General features: G+C 46.6%; 1 protein-coding gene across 1 annotated transcript in view; it reads right to left on the bottom strand.

Moving 5' to 3' along the window:
* LOC311141227 (rasGAP-activating-like protein 1) overlaps nucleotides 1-15446 on the bottom strand; it is a gene marked incomplete at both ends in the record, with an annotated part of 42555 nt that overhangs the window by 22515 nt on the left and 4594 nt on the right. The window contains one exon of the mRNA XM_084176488.1: nucleotides 10292-10421. Coding sequence (XP_084032614.1) covers nucleotides 10292-10421 — 130 coding nt within the window. The remainder of the gene's footprint in view (nucleotides 1-10291; nucleotides 10422-15446) is intronic.

Raw genomic sequence — 15446 nt, 5'->3', positions numbered from 1 at the left:
TAAGGGTTGTGAGACATTAAGTGTAGTGAGATAGTATGTGCGGTGAGATCGTAAGTGTAGTGAGATAATGCGATAGTAAATTTAGTGAGATAGTAAGTGTAGTGAGACAGTGAGATTAGTGAGAGAGTGTAGTGAGATAGTGACTAGTGAGATAATGAGATAGTAAGTGTAGTGAAACATTAAATGTAGTGAGGAAGTAAGTGTAGTGAGATAGTGAGTGTAGTAAGTGTAGTGAGATAGTGAGGGTAGTGAGAAAGTAATTGTAGTGAGACAGTGAGCTAGTAAGTGTAGTGAGATAGTAAGTGTAGTGAGACAGTGAGATTAGTGAGAGAGTGTAGTGAGATAGTGACTAGTGAGATAATGAGATAGTAAGTGTAGTGAAACATTAAATGTAGTGAGGAAGTAAGTGTAGTGAGATAGTGAGTGTAGTAAGTGTAGTGAGATAGTGAGGGTAGGGGAGAAAGTAATTGTAGTGAGACAGTGAGCTAGTAAGTGTAGTGAGATAGTAAGTGTAGTGAGAGAGTGAGTGTAGTGAGATAGTAAGGGTAGTGAGAGTAAGTGTAGTGAGTTAGTGAGTGTTGTGAGAGAGTACGTGTAGTGAGATAGTACGTGTAGTGAGAGTGCAATCCTGAGTGTAGTGAGACAGTGAGTGTAGTGAGATAGTGAGTTTAGTGAGAGTGTAGTGAGATAGTGACTGTAGTGAGATAATGAGATAGTACGTGTAGTGGGATGGTAAGTATAGTGAGACAGTGAGACAGTAAGTGTAGTGAGATAGTAAGTGTAGTGAGATGTTAAATGTTGTGGGACTGAGATAGTGAGTGTAGTGAGATAGTAATTGTAGTGACAGTAAGTATAGTGAGATAGTAAGTGTAGTGAGATAGTGAATGTAGTGGGATAGTGAGATGGCAAGTGTAGTGAGACAGTGAGATAGTAAGTGTAGTGAGAAAGTGAGTGTAGTGAGATAGTGAGTGTAGTGGGATAGTGAGATGGTAAGTGTAGTGAGATAGTGAGACAGTATGTGTAGTGAGATAGTAAGTGTAGTGAGGTGATACATGTAGTGAGACTGAGCTAGTGAGTGTAGTGAGTGTGAGATATTGAGTGTAGTAAGATAGTAATTGTAGTGACAGTAAGTGTAGTGAGATAGTGAGACAGTGAGATAGTAAATGTAGTGAGAAAGTGAGATAGTAAGCGTAGTGAGAAAATGAGTGTAGTGAGAGTGAGATAGTGAGTGTAGTGAGATAGTGAGTGTAGTGGGATAGTGAGATGGTAAGTGTAGTGAGACAGTGAGATAGTGAGTGTAGTGAGATAGTGAGATAGTAAGTGTAGTGAGACAGTGAGATAGTAAGTGTAGTGGAATAGTGAGTGTAGTGAGAAAGTAAGTGTAGTGAGATAGTGAGACAGTAAGTGAAGTAAGTGTAGTGATTTAGTGAGTGTAGTGAGATAGTAAGTGTAGTGAGATGGTTAGTGTAGTGGGATAGTAAGTGTAGTGAGACAGTGAGTGTAGTGGGATAGTGAGATGGTAAGTGTAGTGAGACAGTGAGATAGTGAGTGTAGTGCGATAGTAAGTGTAGTGAGACAGTGAGATAGTAAGTGTAGTGGGATATTGAGTGTAGTGAGAAAGTAAGTGTTGTGAGATAGTGAGATGGTAAGTGTAGTGAGACAGTGAGATAGTGAGTGTAGTGAGATAGTAAGTGTAGTGAGACAGTGAGATAGTAAGCATAGTGAGAAAATGAGTGTAGTGAGAGTGAGATAGTGAGTGTAGTGAGATAGTGAGTGTAGTGGGATAGTGAGATGGTAAGTGTAGTGAGACAGTGAGATAGTGAGTGTAGTGAGATAGTAAGTGTAGTGAGACAGTGAGATAGTAAGTGTAGTGGGATATTGAGTGTAGTGAGAAAGTAAGTGTTGTGAGATAGTAAGTTTAGTGAGATGGTAAGTGTAGTCAGAGTGTAAGTGTAGAGAGAGTGAGATAGTGAGTGTAGTGAGATAGTAAGTGTAGTAAGATGGTAAATGTAGTGAGACAGTGAAATAGTAAGTGTAGTGAGATAGTAAGTGTAGTGGGATATTGAGTGTAGTGAGAAAGTAAGTGTAGTGAGATAGTAAGTTTAGTGAGATGGTAAGTGTAGTCAGAGTGTAAGTGTAGAGAGAGTGAGATAGTGAGTGTAGTGAGATAGTAAGTGTAGTAAGATGGTAAATGTAGTGAAACAGTGAGATACTGAGTGTAGTGAGATTATGTAGTGAGATAGTGAGTGTAGTGAAATAGTAAGTGTAGTGAGATGAGACAGCTAGTGAGTGTAGTGAGATAGTAAGTGTAGTGAGATGGTTAGTCTAGTGACACAATGAGAAAGTATGTTTAGTGAGAGAGGGTACTGAGATAGTAATTGTAGTGACATAGTAAGTGTAATGAAATAGTGAGAGTAGTGAGATGGTAAGTTTAGTGAGAAAGTAAGTGTAGTGAGATAGTGAGTGTTATGAGATAGTGATCGTAGTGACATAGCAAGTGTAGTGAGATGAGATAGTAAGTATAGTGAGATAGTGAGACAGTAAATTTTGTGACATAGTAAGTGTAGTGAAATAGTAAGTGTAGTGAGATTAGTGAGAGAGTGAGATAGTGACTGTAGTGAGATAATGAGATAGTAAGTGTAATGAGATAGTGAGTGTAGTGTGTGTGATAGTGAGTGTAGTAAGATAGTAATTGTAGTGAATAACAGTAAGTGTAGTGAGATAGTGAAACAGTAAGTTAAGTAAGTGTAGTGGCTAGTGAGTGTAGTGAGATAGTAAGTGTAGTGAGACAGTAAGTGTAGTGAGATAGAAAGTGTAGTGAGGTGATACATGTAGTGTGACTGAGATAGTGAATGTAGTGAGTGTAGTGAGCGTGAGATAATGAGTGTAGTGAGATAGTAATTGTAGTGACAGTAAGTGTAGTGAGATAGTGATTTAGTGAGTGTAGTGAGATAGTAAGTGTAGTGAGATGGTTAGTGTAGTGGGATAGTAAGTGTAGTGAGACAGTGAGATAGTAAGCGTAGTGAGAAAATGAGTGTAGTAAGAGTGAGATAGTGAGTGTAGTGAGATAGTGAGTGTAGTGGGATAGTGAGTGTTATGAGATAGTGATCGTAGTGACATAGAAAGTGTAGTGAGATGAGATAGTAAGTATAGTGAGATAGTACGTGTAGTGAGATAGTGAGTGTAGCAAGATAGTAAGTGTAGTGAGATAGTGAGTGTAGTGAGATGGTAACTGTAGTGAGACAGTGAGAAAGTAAGTCTGGTGAGAGAGTGTAGTGAGAGACTGTAGTGAGATAGTGAGTGTAGTGAGATAGTAATTGTAGTGACATAGGAAGTGTAGTGAAATAGTGAGTGTAGTGAAATAGTGAGTGTAGCAAGATATTAAGTGTAGTGAGATAGTGAGTGTAGTGAGATGGTAACTGTAGTGAGACAGTGAGAAAGTAAGTCTGGTGAGAGAGTGTAGTGAGAGAGTGCGAGTATGACTTGGACTGAACTGCATTCATGAGCAGAGGGCATGCTGCTGAGTGACAGTGATGGAGTGTGAGCAGCACAGAGACAGTGACGTCACAGCAGAGGTCCGCTAAGGCCAGACTCTGTCACAGAGACCCAGTTAGTGACTGACGACCTCTCATAAAGAAGATCTGTTTATACACCTAGTTCTCATGATCAAACCTGTCTCTCCCTGCTTCCAGTGCTAAGACTGCACTAAGACCGCTTTCACACTCCGCTCAGAGAGCACAAACAACCATGCCTTCAGAAAGTATTCACACTTTCCCCTTGACTTTTTCAACATTTTGTTGTGTTACAGCCTGAATGTAAAATGGTTTAAATTGAGATTTTGGTGTCACTGGCCTACAGACAATACCCGATAATGTCAAAGTGGAATTATGTTTTGAATATGCCTTTGAACATGAAGTTATTAATTACACTTTGGATGGTGTATCATAACACCCAGTCACTACAAAGACACAGGCATCCCTCCTAACTCAGTTGCCGGAGAGGAAGGAAACTGCTCAGGGATTTTACCATGAAGCAAATGCTGATTTTAAACCAGTTAGAGTTTAATTGCTGTGATAGGAGAAAACTGGCATTGTAGTTCCTCCACAATACTAACCTAAATGACAGAGTGAAAAGAAGGAAGCTTGTACAGAATAAGAAAGAAATGAAGAAGAAATGAACTTTATGTCCTGTATACAAAGCGTTATGTTTGGGGCAAATCCAACACAACACATCACTGAGTACCATTTCATATTTTCAAACATGTTGGTGGCTGCATGGGTATGCTTGTCATCGGCAAGGACTAGCGAGATTTTTAGGATAATAAGAAACGGAATAGAGCTAAGGACAAGCATAATCCTAGAGGAAAACCTGGTTCACAGCTGTAATCGCTGCCAAAGGTGCTTCTACAAAGTATTGACTCAGGGGTGTGAATACTTATGTATTTCATTTTTGATAAATGTATTTCATTTTTGATTTCACTTTGTCATTATGGGGTACTGTGTGTAGATGGTGATTAGTTATTTTTTTTTACATCAATTTTTAATTCAGGCTATAACTGTCACGACTTCCTCCGAAGCTGCCTCCCCTCCTTGTTTGGGCAGGCTTCTGCGTTCGTCGTCACCGGCCTTCTAGCCACTGCCGCTCCATATCTCATCATTCCATTTGTCTTGTCGTGTCAATTACACACACCTGGTTCATCCCCTCATTAGTATGTGTTTAAGTGTTCCCTCTGCCCCCTTGTCCTTGTGGGTGATTGTTTATTGTGAGTATTAGTATCTCGGTTGAGCTCAGTATTTTGTATTGCCGGGGTATTTTTCCCTGTGTGCATGTTTGTTCCAGTGCGCCTGTTTTGCGCACTGGACTGGTTACGCTGGATTACGGAATAAACTCTGTATACTGTGATTTACCCTCCTGCGCCTGACTCCTTCAAATCACGCATCACAGAATCACCCACCACAAATGGAGTCAGCGGGAGAGGAGCGCATGCCTGGAGTCGTGGCACGGGTCCAGGAGCATTCAACAATGCTAGCCAGCTTGGGAGAAGCGATGGATCGGGTTCTCCAGGTCGTCCAACGCCTGGAGATGAGAGGACCCGATCTGTCGAGACCAGCTGGGCAACCAGATCCAGCCACCCACACCCCAGCACCCAGAGGTATCCATATATCCCGACCACGGGAGATCGACGGGACAGCTGCTCTCTGCCAGGGATTCCTCCTCCAACTGGCGCTCTACTTCTCCAGCATCAGCCCAGCCCCATCGGAGCGGGAGAAGGTGTCCGCCCTCGTCTCCTGCCTCTCGGGGAAAGCCTTGGAGTGGGCCAACGCGGTCTGGAACGAAGGAGGACCCGCGTTGGACAACTACGGGGAGTTCGCTCGCCTCTTTCGGGCTGTCTTCGATCACCCGCCCGAAGGTCGAGAGGCGGGCGAGCGGCTGGTCCACCTGAGGCAGGGGACGAGGACTGCGCAGGACTTCGCCTTGGAGTTTCGGATTCTAGCAGCTGGGTCCAGGTGGAACGAGCGGGCCCTTATCGACCACTTCCGGTGCCATCTGTGGAAGGACGTCCGAAGGGAGCTAGTCTGCCGGGACACCATGTTTTCCTTCACACAACTGGTGGACATGGCCATCCATTTGGACAACCTGCTGGCGGCCAGAGGACGTCCTGAGGGGGTCTGCAGGCAGGGCACTCTCGCATCACCCCAGGTATCGAACACCCACACTTGTTCAGAGCTCTCTGCTGCGCACTGTACCATACCCATCCACTTTCCTGATCACATTGTAGTTCCCCAGTGTAAGGCGCTAGTCGATTCAGGCGCAGCTGGGAACTTTATGGACAGGGCATTCTCCATTAGGGTCCGGGTTTGTTAGGGAAGTTACCGCACCAATCACCATGGTTACCCACAAGACTCATTGCTAGCAAGTCACGTTTTTTATTATTGAGTCTCCTGCTTTCCCTGTGGTACTAGGTATCCCTTGGTCATCACTCCACAACCCCACATTCTCATGGCCGCAGAGGGTTCTCACGGGGTGGTCGCAAGAGTGTCAGGGTAGGTGTCTCTGTGTTTCCATTGGTGCAACCACAGTGGAAAGTCCAGACAGTACCTCCACCGTGCGCCTTCCCCCCGAATACCTCGATTTGGCGCACACGTTTTCCAAAGCGCAGGCGACCAAGTTACCACCTCATCGGGCGGGGGATTGCGCGATAAACCTCTGGGTAGACGCTGTGCCTCCCAGGAGTCATGTGTATCCCGTCACAGGCTGAAATGGAGGCTATGGAAACATACGTCACCGAGTCCCTGCGCCAGGGGTTTATACGTCCCTCCACTTCACCCGCCTCCTCAAGTTTCTTTTTTGTGAAGAAGAAAGACGGCGGTCTGCACCCTTGCATTGATTATCGATCACTGAACAAGGAGACGATACGATTTAGCGATCCTCTCCCCCTCATTCCTTCAGTGATTGAGTCAATGCATGGGGAGCGCTTCTTCACCAAATTAGATCTCCGGAGTGCGTACAACCTGGTGCATGTCCAAGAGGGGGATGAGTGGAAGACAGCATTCAGCACAACCACGGGGCATTATGAATACCAGGTGATGCCCTATGGTTTGATGAATGCTCCATCTGTCTTCCAGTCCTTTGTGAACGAGGTGTTTCGGGACATGCTTGGTCGCGGTGTTGTGGTCTACATCGATGACATTCTGGTGTATTCCACTAAGCGCGCCGAGCATGTGTCCCTGGTTTGCAAAGTGCTGGCCCGACTGTTGGAAAATGACCTTTATGCCAAGCAGTCCGTCTCCTTCCTCGGATACCGCATTACCACCTCAGGTGTGGAGACGGAGGGAGATCGCATTTCAGCCGTGCGTAATCGGCCGACTCCAACCAGGGTTAAGGAGATGCAGCGCTATTTTGGCTTCTCCAACTACTATCAGAGGTTTATCCGGGGCTTTGGCAAGGTCGCAGCTCCCATTACATCTCTGTTGAAGGGTGGGCCGTCCCGGCTCCGCTGGTCTGCTGAGGCTGACAGGGCCTTCAGTAACCTGAGGGGTCTGTTCACCTCAGCCCCGGTACTGGCCCACCCCGATCCATCACTACTGTTCGTAGTGGAGGTGGATGCGCCCGACGTAGGGATAGGCGCTGTCCTATCTCAACACTCGGGCACGCCACCAATGCTCCGCCCCTGTGCCTTCTTCTCTAAGAACCTCAGCCCGGCGGAGCAGAACTATGATGTTGGTGATCGGGAGCTGTTGGCTGTTGTCCGAGCACTGACCGTGTGGAGGCATTAGCTCGAAGGGGCGAAACACCCTTTCCTCGTCTGGATGGACCACCGTAACCTGGAGTACATCTGGGCAGTGAGGAGGCTGAATCCTCGCCAGGCCAGGTGGGCCCTATTCTTCACCCGGTTTGATTTCACCCTATCATACATCCCAGGTACGAAGAATGTGAAAGCAGACCGCATTGTCACGGCTGTATGACACAGAGGAGAGGCCCAGAGACAACACCCCCATACTCCCGGCCTCCTGCATTGTGGCGCCGGTAGTATGGGCGATTGATGCGGATATAGAGCAGGCGTTACGCACAGAGCCATCTCCACCTCAGTGTCCAGCTGGGCTGCAGTACGTGCCTGCTCTTATCCGTGACCGTCTGATCTACTGGGCACACACGTCACCCTCCTCTGGTCACCCAGGTATCGGTTGTACAGTGCGCTGCCTGACTGGAAAGTACTGGTGGCCTACCTTGTCTAAGGACGTGAGGGTGTATGTCTCCTCCTGCTCGGTGTGCCCCCAGAGTAAGGCACCTAGACACCTCCCAGCGGGTAAGTTACAACCTTTACCAGTTCCACAATGACCATGGTCTCACCTGAGTGTTGATTTCCTTACCGATTTTCCCCTCTCCCAAGGTAACACCACCATCCTTGTAATTGTGGACCGCTTTTCCAAGGCCTGCCGCCTCCTTCCTCTGCCTGGTCTCCCCACGGCCCTGCAAAATGCAGAGGCCCTGTTTACACACGTCTTCCGGCACTACGGGATACTAGAGGATATAGTGTCTGACCGGGGTCCCCAGTTCACATCCAAGGTCTGGAAGGCGTTCATGGAACGTCTGGGGGTCTCGGTCAGCCTGACCTCTGGTTTCCACCCCGAGTCTAAAGGGCAGGTGGAACGGGTCAATCAGGATGTGGGTAGGTTCCTGCGGTCCTACTGCCAGGACCGGCCGGGGGAGTGGTCGGTGTTCTTGCCATGGGCCGAATATGCCCAGAACTCTCTCCGTCACTCCTCCACTAACCTAACGCCATTCCATGTGTTTTAGGTTACCAACCGGTTCTGGCACCGTGGCACCAGAGCCAGACCGAGGCTCCTGCGGTGGATGACTGGTTTCGCTGTGCAGAGGAGATGTGGGACGCTGCCCATGTCCACCTCCAACGCACCGTGCGTCGCCAGAAGGCCAACGCTGACCGCCACCGCAGTGAGGCCCAGGTCTTCGTACCAGGTGATCGGGCCTGGCTCTCGACCCAGAATCTGCCCCTCCGCCTGCCCTGCCGGAAGCTGAGCCCACGGTTTGTGGGGCCGTTCAAAGTCCTGAGGAGAATCAACGAGGTTACCTATAGGTTATTACTCCCCCATGATTACCATATTAACCCCTCGTTTCATGTGTCTCTCCTCAGGCCGGTGGTGGCTGGTCCGCTCCAGGAGTCTGAGGTGCGAGAGGTCCCTCCGCCTCCTCTGGACATCGAGGGGGCCCCGGCGTACTCCGTCCGTTCCATCATGGATTCGAGGCGTCGGGTGGGGGGCCTTCAGTACCTCATGGAGTAGGAGGGGTACGGTCCGGAGGAACGGTGCTGGGTCCCGGTGAGGGATATCCTTGATCCCTCCCTGTTGCGGGATTTCCACCGTCGCCATCCGGCTCGCCTTGCTCCGCGTCCTCCTGGCATTCCCCGAGGCCGGTGTCGGCGCGCTGATAAAGCTGCGCGTCAAGGGGCGGGGTACTGTCATGACTTCCTCCGAAGCTGCCTCCCCTCCTTGTTCGGGCAGGCTTCGGCATTCGTCGTCACCGGCCTTCTAGCCACTGCCGCTCCATATCTCATCATTCCAGTTGGCTTGTCTTGTCAATTTCACACACCTGGTTCATATTCCCCTCATTAGTACGTGTTTAAGTGTTCCCTCTGCCCCCTTGTCCTTGTGGGTGATTGTTTATTGTGAGGATTAGTAGCTTGGTTGAGTTCAGTATTTTGTATTGCCAGGGTATTTTTCCCCGTGTGCATGTTTGTTCCAGTGTGCCTGTTTTGCGCACTGGACTGGTTACGCTGGATTACGGAATAAACTCTGTATACTGTGATTTACCCTCCTGCGCCTGACTCCTTCAAATCACGCATCACAATAACACAACAAATGTGGAATAAGTCAAGGGGTATGAATACTTTCTGAAGGCATCTGTCTCATTGGGAACCCATTGCCGTCTAGGTTTCCCAAACTCCGTCCTGGGGCCCCCCCTGGGTGCACATTTTGGTTTTTGCCGTAGCACTACATAGCTGATTCAAATAACCAACTCATCATCAAGCTTTGATTATTTGAACCAGCTGTGTAGTGCTCTGCTTCCAAGAGAGAAAACAAAGTTGTTTCATCCCCTAATCTCAATTCTCTGGAACACAATGCTTATTGTTCTTGGTTCTCACCCTCTGTGCAGAGGTTAGCTGGAAGACTTCAGTGTACAAATGTTAGGATTTCTTAGTAGAAAACAAATAAACTGAAACCCCTAATTTTAAACGTATGGCAGTGCTGAGAGCAGGCCAGATCTAGTTGGAAGCCCTCCTTCAGAGGGTCTGGAGCATGTTTCCACTGATTGCCTAAAGCCTGCAGAAACAGCCAAGTTGGATGGCTGCCATGCTCACAGTGCTCAGTCTCCATCTTGTTACTGAAGCCCTCTCAGGGACCTCTCTGCCTCTCATTTCTTAATGGCTTTCTCTGTGGCACATTCCTCTTTCTAAATGAGCATATCCTCCTCAAAATCTGCTTCTGTAACTCTGTGGCTTTGGTGTCTGCTGGCACTTCAACAGGCAGGTAAACACAATCTCCTATAGGACTTGTATTTACTTTAAGAATAAAGGCGACAGCAATAACATTGATTGCTGAGCATTGCAGATATTGTGAATTCAACCACAACGCATTTGTCACTGTATGATGATCTGTCAAAGAGGATTAGCATTATGCCAATCTTTTGAGATTGAAGAAGCAGTTATACATTTCAACAAGAGACCATAACAGCTTACAGTAGCATCAGTTAAGCAATAAAGTATGTGTCTTACCTGGCCTCTATGAAATGGCATCGCAGTCCTATCCTCTTGGCATCTCTGAGAAGCTCCAGACCAAAGTGGATCTCCCCCTGCACCTCCTCATCTGGGTCCACCCGGGTCAGATTCAGCCAGTTATCCATCCCTGGAAACAAGGGACATTACAACACATACAGTACCTTCAGAAAGTGTTCACACCCCTTTACTTTTTCCACATTCTGTTGTGTTAAATTGCGAATGTTTTTGTCACTTGCCTACACACAATACCCCATAATGTCAATGTGGAATTATGTTTTTCGAAATTTTTACAAAAGCTGAAATGTCTTGAGTCAATAAGTACTCAACCCCTTTGTTATGGCAAGTTCAGGAGTAGAAATGTGCTTAACAAGTCACATAATACAGTGAGGAAAAAAAGTATTTAGTCAGCCACCAATTGTGCAAGTTCTCCCACTTAAAAAGATGAGAGAGGCCTGTAATTTTCATCATAGGTACACGTCAACTATGACAGACAAAATGAGAAAAAAGATCCAGAAAATCACATTGTAGGATTTTTAATGAATTTATTTGCAAATTATGGTGGAAAATAAGTATTTGGTCAATAACAAAAGTTTCTCAATACTTTGTTATATACCCTTTGTTGGCAATGACACAGGTCAAACGTTTTCTGTAAGTCTTCACAAGGTTTTCACACACTGTTGCTGGTATTTTGGCCCATTCCTCCATGCAGATCTCCTCTAGAGCAGTGATGTTTTGGGGCTGTCGCTGGGCAACACAGACTTTCAACTCCCTCCAAAGATTTTCTATGGGGTTGAGATCTGGAGACTGGCTAGGCCACTCCAGGACCTTGAAATGCTTCTTACGAAGCCACTCCTTCGTTGTCCGGGCGGTGTGTTTGGGATCATTGTCATGCTGAAAGACCCAGCCACGTTTCATCTTCAATGCCCTTGCTGATGGAAGGAGGTTTTCACTCAAAATCTCACGATACATGGCCCCATTCATTCTTTCCTTTACACGGATCAGTCGTCCTGGTCCCTTTGCAGAAAAACAGCCCCAAAGCATGATGTTTCCACCCCCATGCTTCACAGTAGGTATGGTGTTCTTTGGATGCAACTCAGCATTCTTTGTCCTCCAAACACGACGAGTTGAGTTTTTACCAAAAAGTTCTATTTTGGTTTCATCTGACCATATGACATTCTCCCAATCCTCTTCTGGATCATCCAAATGCACTCTAGCAAACTTCAGACGGGCCTGGACATGTACTGGCTTAAGCAGGGGGACACGTCTGGCACTGCAGGATTTGAGTCCCTGGCGGCGTAGTGTGTTACTGATGGTAGGCTTTGTTATTTTGGTCCCAGCTCTCTGCAGGTCATTCACTAGGTCTCCCCGTGTGGTTCTGGGATTTTTGCTCACCGTTCTTGTGATCATTTTGACCCCACGGCGTGAGATCTTGCGTGGAGCCCCAGATCGAGGGAAATTATCAGTGGTCTTGTATGTCTTCCATTTCCTAATAATTGCTCCCACAGTTGATTTCTTCAAACCAAGCTGCTTACCTATTGCAGATTCAGTCTTCCCAGCCTGGTCCAGGTCTACAATTTTGTTTCTGGTGTCCTATGACAGCTCTTTGGTCTTGGCCATAGTGGAGTTTGGAGTGTGACTGTTTGAGGTTGTGGACAGGTGTCTTTTATACTGATAACATGTTCAAACAGGTGCCATTAATACAGGTAACGAGTGGAGGACAGAGGAGCCTCTTAAAGAAGAAGTTACAGGTCTGTGAGAGCCAGAAATCTTGCTTGTTTGTAGGTGACCAAATACTTATTTTCCACCATAATTTGCAAATAAATTCATTAAAAATCCTACAATGTGATTTTCTGGAGAAAAAAAATCTCAATTTGTCTGTCATAGTTGACGTGTCCCTATGATGAAAATTACAGGCCTCTCTCATCTTTTTAAGTGGGAGAACTTGCACAATTGGTGGCTGACTAACTACTTTTTTTCCCCACTGTATGTTGCATGGACATATTAACATTAACATGATTTCTGAATAACTACCTAATCTCTGTACCCCACACATACAATTATCTGTAAGGTCCCCCAGTCGAGCAGTGAATTTCAAACACATATTCAACCACAAAGACCAGGGAGGTTTTCCAATGTCTCGCAAGGAGGGGCACCTATTGGTAGATGGGTAAAGATTTAAAAAGCAGACATCGAATATCCCTTTGAGCATGGTGTTATTACACTTTGGATGGTGTATCAATACACCCAGCCACTACAAAGATACAGGCGTCCTTCCTAACTCAGTTGTCGGAGAGGAAGGAAACCGCTCAGGGATTTCACCATGAAGCCAATGGTGACTTTATAACAGTTACAGAGTTTAATGGCTGTGATAGGAGAAAACTGAGGATGGATGAACGAACAACATTACAGTTATTCCACAATACTAACCTAATTGACAGTGTGAAAAGAAGGAAGCCTGTACAGAAAAAAAATATTCCAAAACATGCATCCAGTTTGCAATAAAGCACTAAAGTAAAATTGCTAAAAATGTGGCAAAGAAATTAATGTTTGGGGCAAATCCAACACAACACATCACCGAGTATCACTTTTCATATTTTCAAGCATGGTGGTGGCTGTATCATGTTATGGGTATGCTCGTCATCGGCAAGGACTAGGGAGTTTTCTTTAAATAAAAACAAACGGAATAGAGCTATGCACAGGCAAAATCTTTGAGGAAAACCTGGTTCAGTCTGCTTTCCAACGGATACTAGGAGACAAATTCACCTTTGAGCAGGACAATAACCTAAAACACAAGGCCAAATATACACTGGAGTTGCTTACCAAGGCGACATTGTTACAGTTTTGACTTAAATTGGCTTGAAAAGTTATGGCAAGACTTGAAAATGGCTTTCTAGCAATGATCAACAAACAACTTGACAGAGCTTGAAGAATGTTTAAAGAATAATGTGCAAATATTGTACAATCCAGGTGTGCAAAGCTCTTAGAGACTTACCCAGAAAGACTCACAACTGTAGTCGCTGCCAAAGGTGATTCTAACATCTATTGACTCAGGGGGTTAAATACATATCTAATCAAGATATAATTAGTGTTCTATTTTCCGTAATGTTTTTTACAAAATGTTCTAATTTTTCTTCCACATTGACATTAGAGTGTTTTGTGTAGATCTTTGGGGGAAAAAAACACAATTAAATGCATTTTAATCCTACTTTATAACACCAAAATGTGGAAAAAGTCAAGGGGTGTGAATACTTTCTGAAGGCACTGTATGCGGCATTTAATAAAGCCTATCAATGAAATCATAGAAAACAGACAGCCCAGTACTACACCAATAATGTGTCTCTAATGGGCAGTGCCATGCATGGCTCTGTTATAGTGAAAAAATGTTAAATCCTTAAACACATTCCCATTGATAAGTCAGACCCTGGATAAATGTCTGGTACATATACTACATGACCAAAGGTATGTGGACACCTGCTCGTCAAACATCTAATTCCAAAATCATGGGCATTAATATGGAGTTGGTCCCCCCTTTTCTGCTGTAACAGCCTCCACTCTTCTGGGAAGGCTTTCCACTAGATGTTGGAACATTGCTGCAGGGACTTGCTTCCATTCAGCCACAAGAGCATTAGTGAGGTCAGGGCTCTGTGCAGGCCAGTCAAGTTCTTCCACACCGATCTCGACAAACCATTTCTGTATGGACCTCACTTTGTGCATGGGGGCATTGTCATGCTGAAACCGGAAAGGGCCTTCCCCAAACTGTTGCCACAAAGTTGGAAGCGCAGAATCGTCTAGAATGTCATTGTATGCTATAGCGTTAAGATTTCCATTCACTGGAACTAAGGGGCCTAGCCCGAACCATGACAAACAGCCCCAGACCATTATTCCTCCTCCACCAAACTTTAGAGTTGGCACTATGCATTGGGCAGGTAGCGTTCTCCTGGCATCCACCAAACCCAGATTCATCCGTCGGACAGCTAGATGGTGAAGCGTGATTCATTACTCCAGAGAACGCTTTTCCACTGCTCCAGAGTCCAATGGCGGTGAGCTTTACATCACTCCAGCCAATGCTTGGCATTACACATGGTGATCTTAGGCTTGTGTGCAGCTTTTCGGCCATGGAAACCCATTTCATGAAGCTCCCGGCGAACAGTTATTGTGCTGACATTGTTCCAGAGGCAGTTTGGAACTCGGTAGTGAGTGTTGCACCCGAGAACAGAAGATTTTTACGCGCTAAGTGCTTCAACACTCGGTGGTCCCGTTCTGTGAGCTTCTGTGGGCTACCACTTCGTGGCTGTGCTGTTGTTGCTCCTAGACGTTTCCACTTCACAATAACAGCACTTACAGTTGACCGGGACAGCTCTAGCAGGGCAGAAAGTTGACGAACTGACTTGTTGGAAAGGTGGCATCCTATGACGGTGTGTCACGAACGTTGAGTGAAGGATCGGACTAAGGTGCAGCATGGTATGCGTACATATTAATTTATTCAAGAAACACCGACAACAGAACGTGAAGTTCTACAGGCTACACAGCAACAAGCCAAACCAGAAACAAGATCCCACAAACAAAGGTAGGAACATGGCTGCCTAAGTATGATCCCCAATCAGAGACAACGATCGACAGCTGCCTCTGATTGGGAACCACACCCGGCCAACATAGAAATAGACAACCTAGACAGTACCCCCAAATCACACCCTGACCTAACCAACTAGAGAATAAATGGATCTCCAAGGTCAGGGCGTGACAGTACACCCCCCCCCAAAGGTGCGGACTCCGGCCGCAAAACCCCGACTCATTAGGGGAGGGTCCGGGTGGGCATCTATCCTCAGTGGCGGCTCCGGCTACGACGTAGACAGTAACCTCTTCTCCCTGCCTCCCCGTTGCACGTCCAGTCCGGTCTGGCCCCCGGCGCAATGCTTCCCCTCTCAGTCCTCCCACGATGCACCAAGCCCTGTCTGGACCCTGGTGTGGGAGGCCCCGACCCTGGAGAGGGGTTGACGTCTGGTTCCGGCCCAGCAGTCCTCCCGCGATGCACCAAGCCCTGTCTGGACCCTGGTGTGGGAGGCCCCGACCCTGGAGAGCAGGCACGGGCCATACCGGACTGGGGACACGCACCACTGGTTTGGTGCGAGGAGCAAGCACGGGCCGTACCGGG

The sequence above is a fragment of the Coregonus lavaretus genome, assembly GCF_964263955.1.
Source record: "Coregonus lavaretus genome assembly, chromosome: 14".
NCBI lineage: Eukaryota > Metazoa > Chordata > Actinopteri > Salmoniformes > Salmonidae > Coregonus > Coregonus lavaretus.
This window is presented reverse-complemented; position numbering and strand designations above follow the sequence as displayed.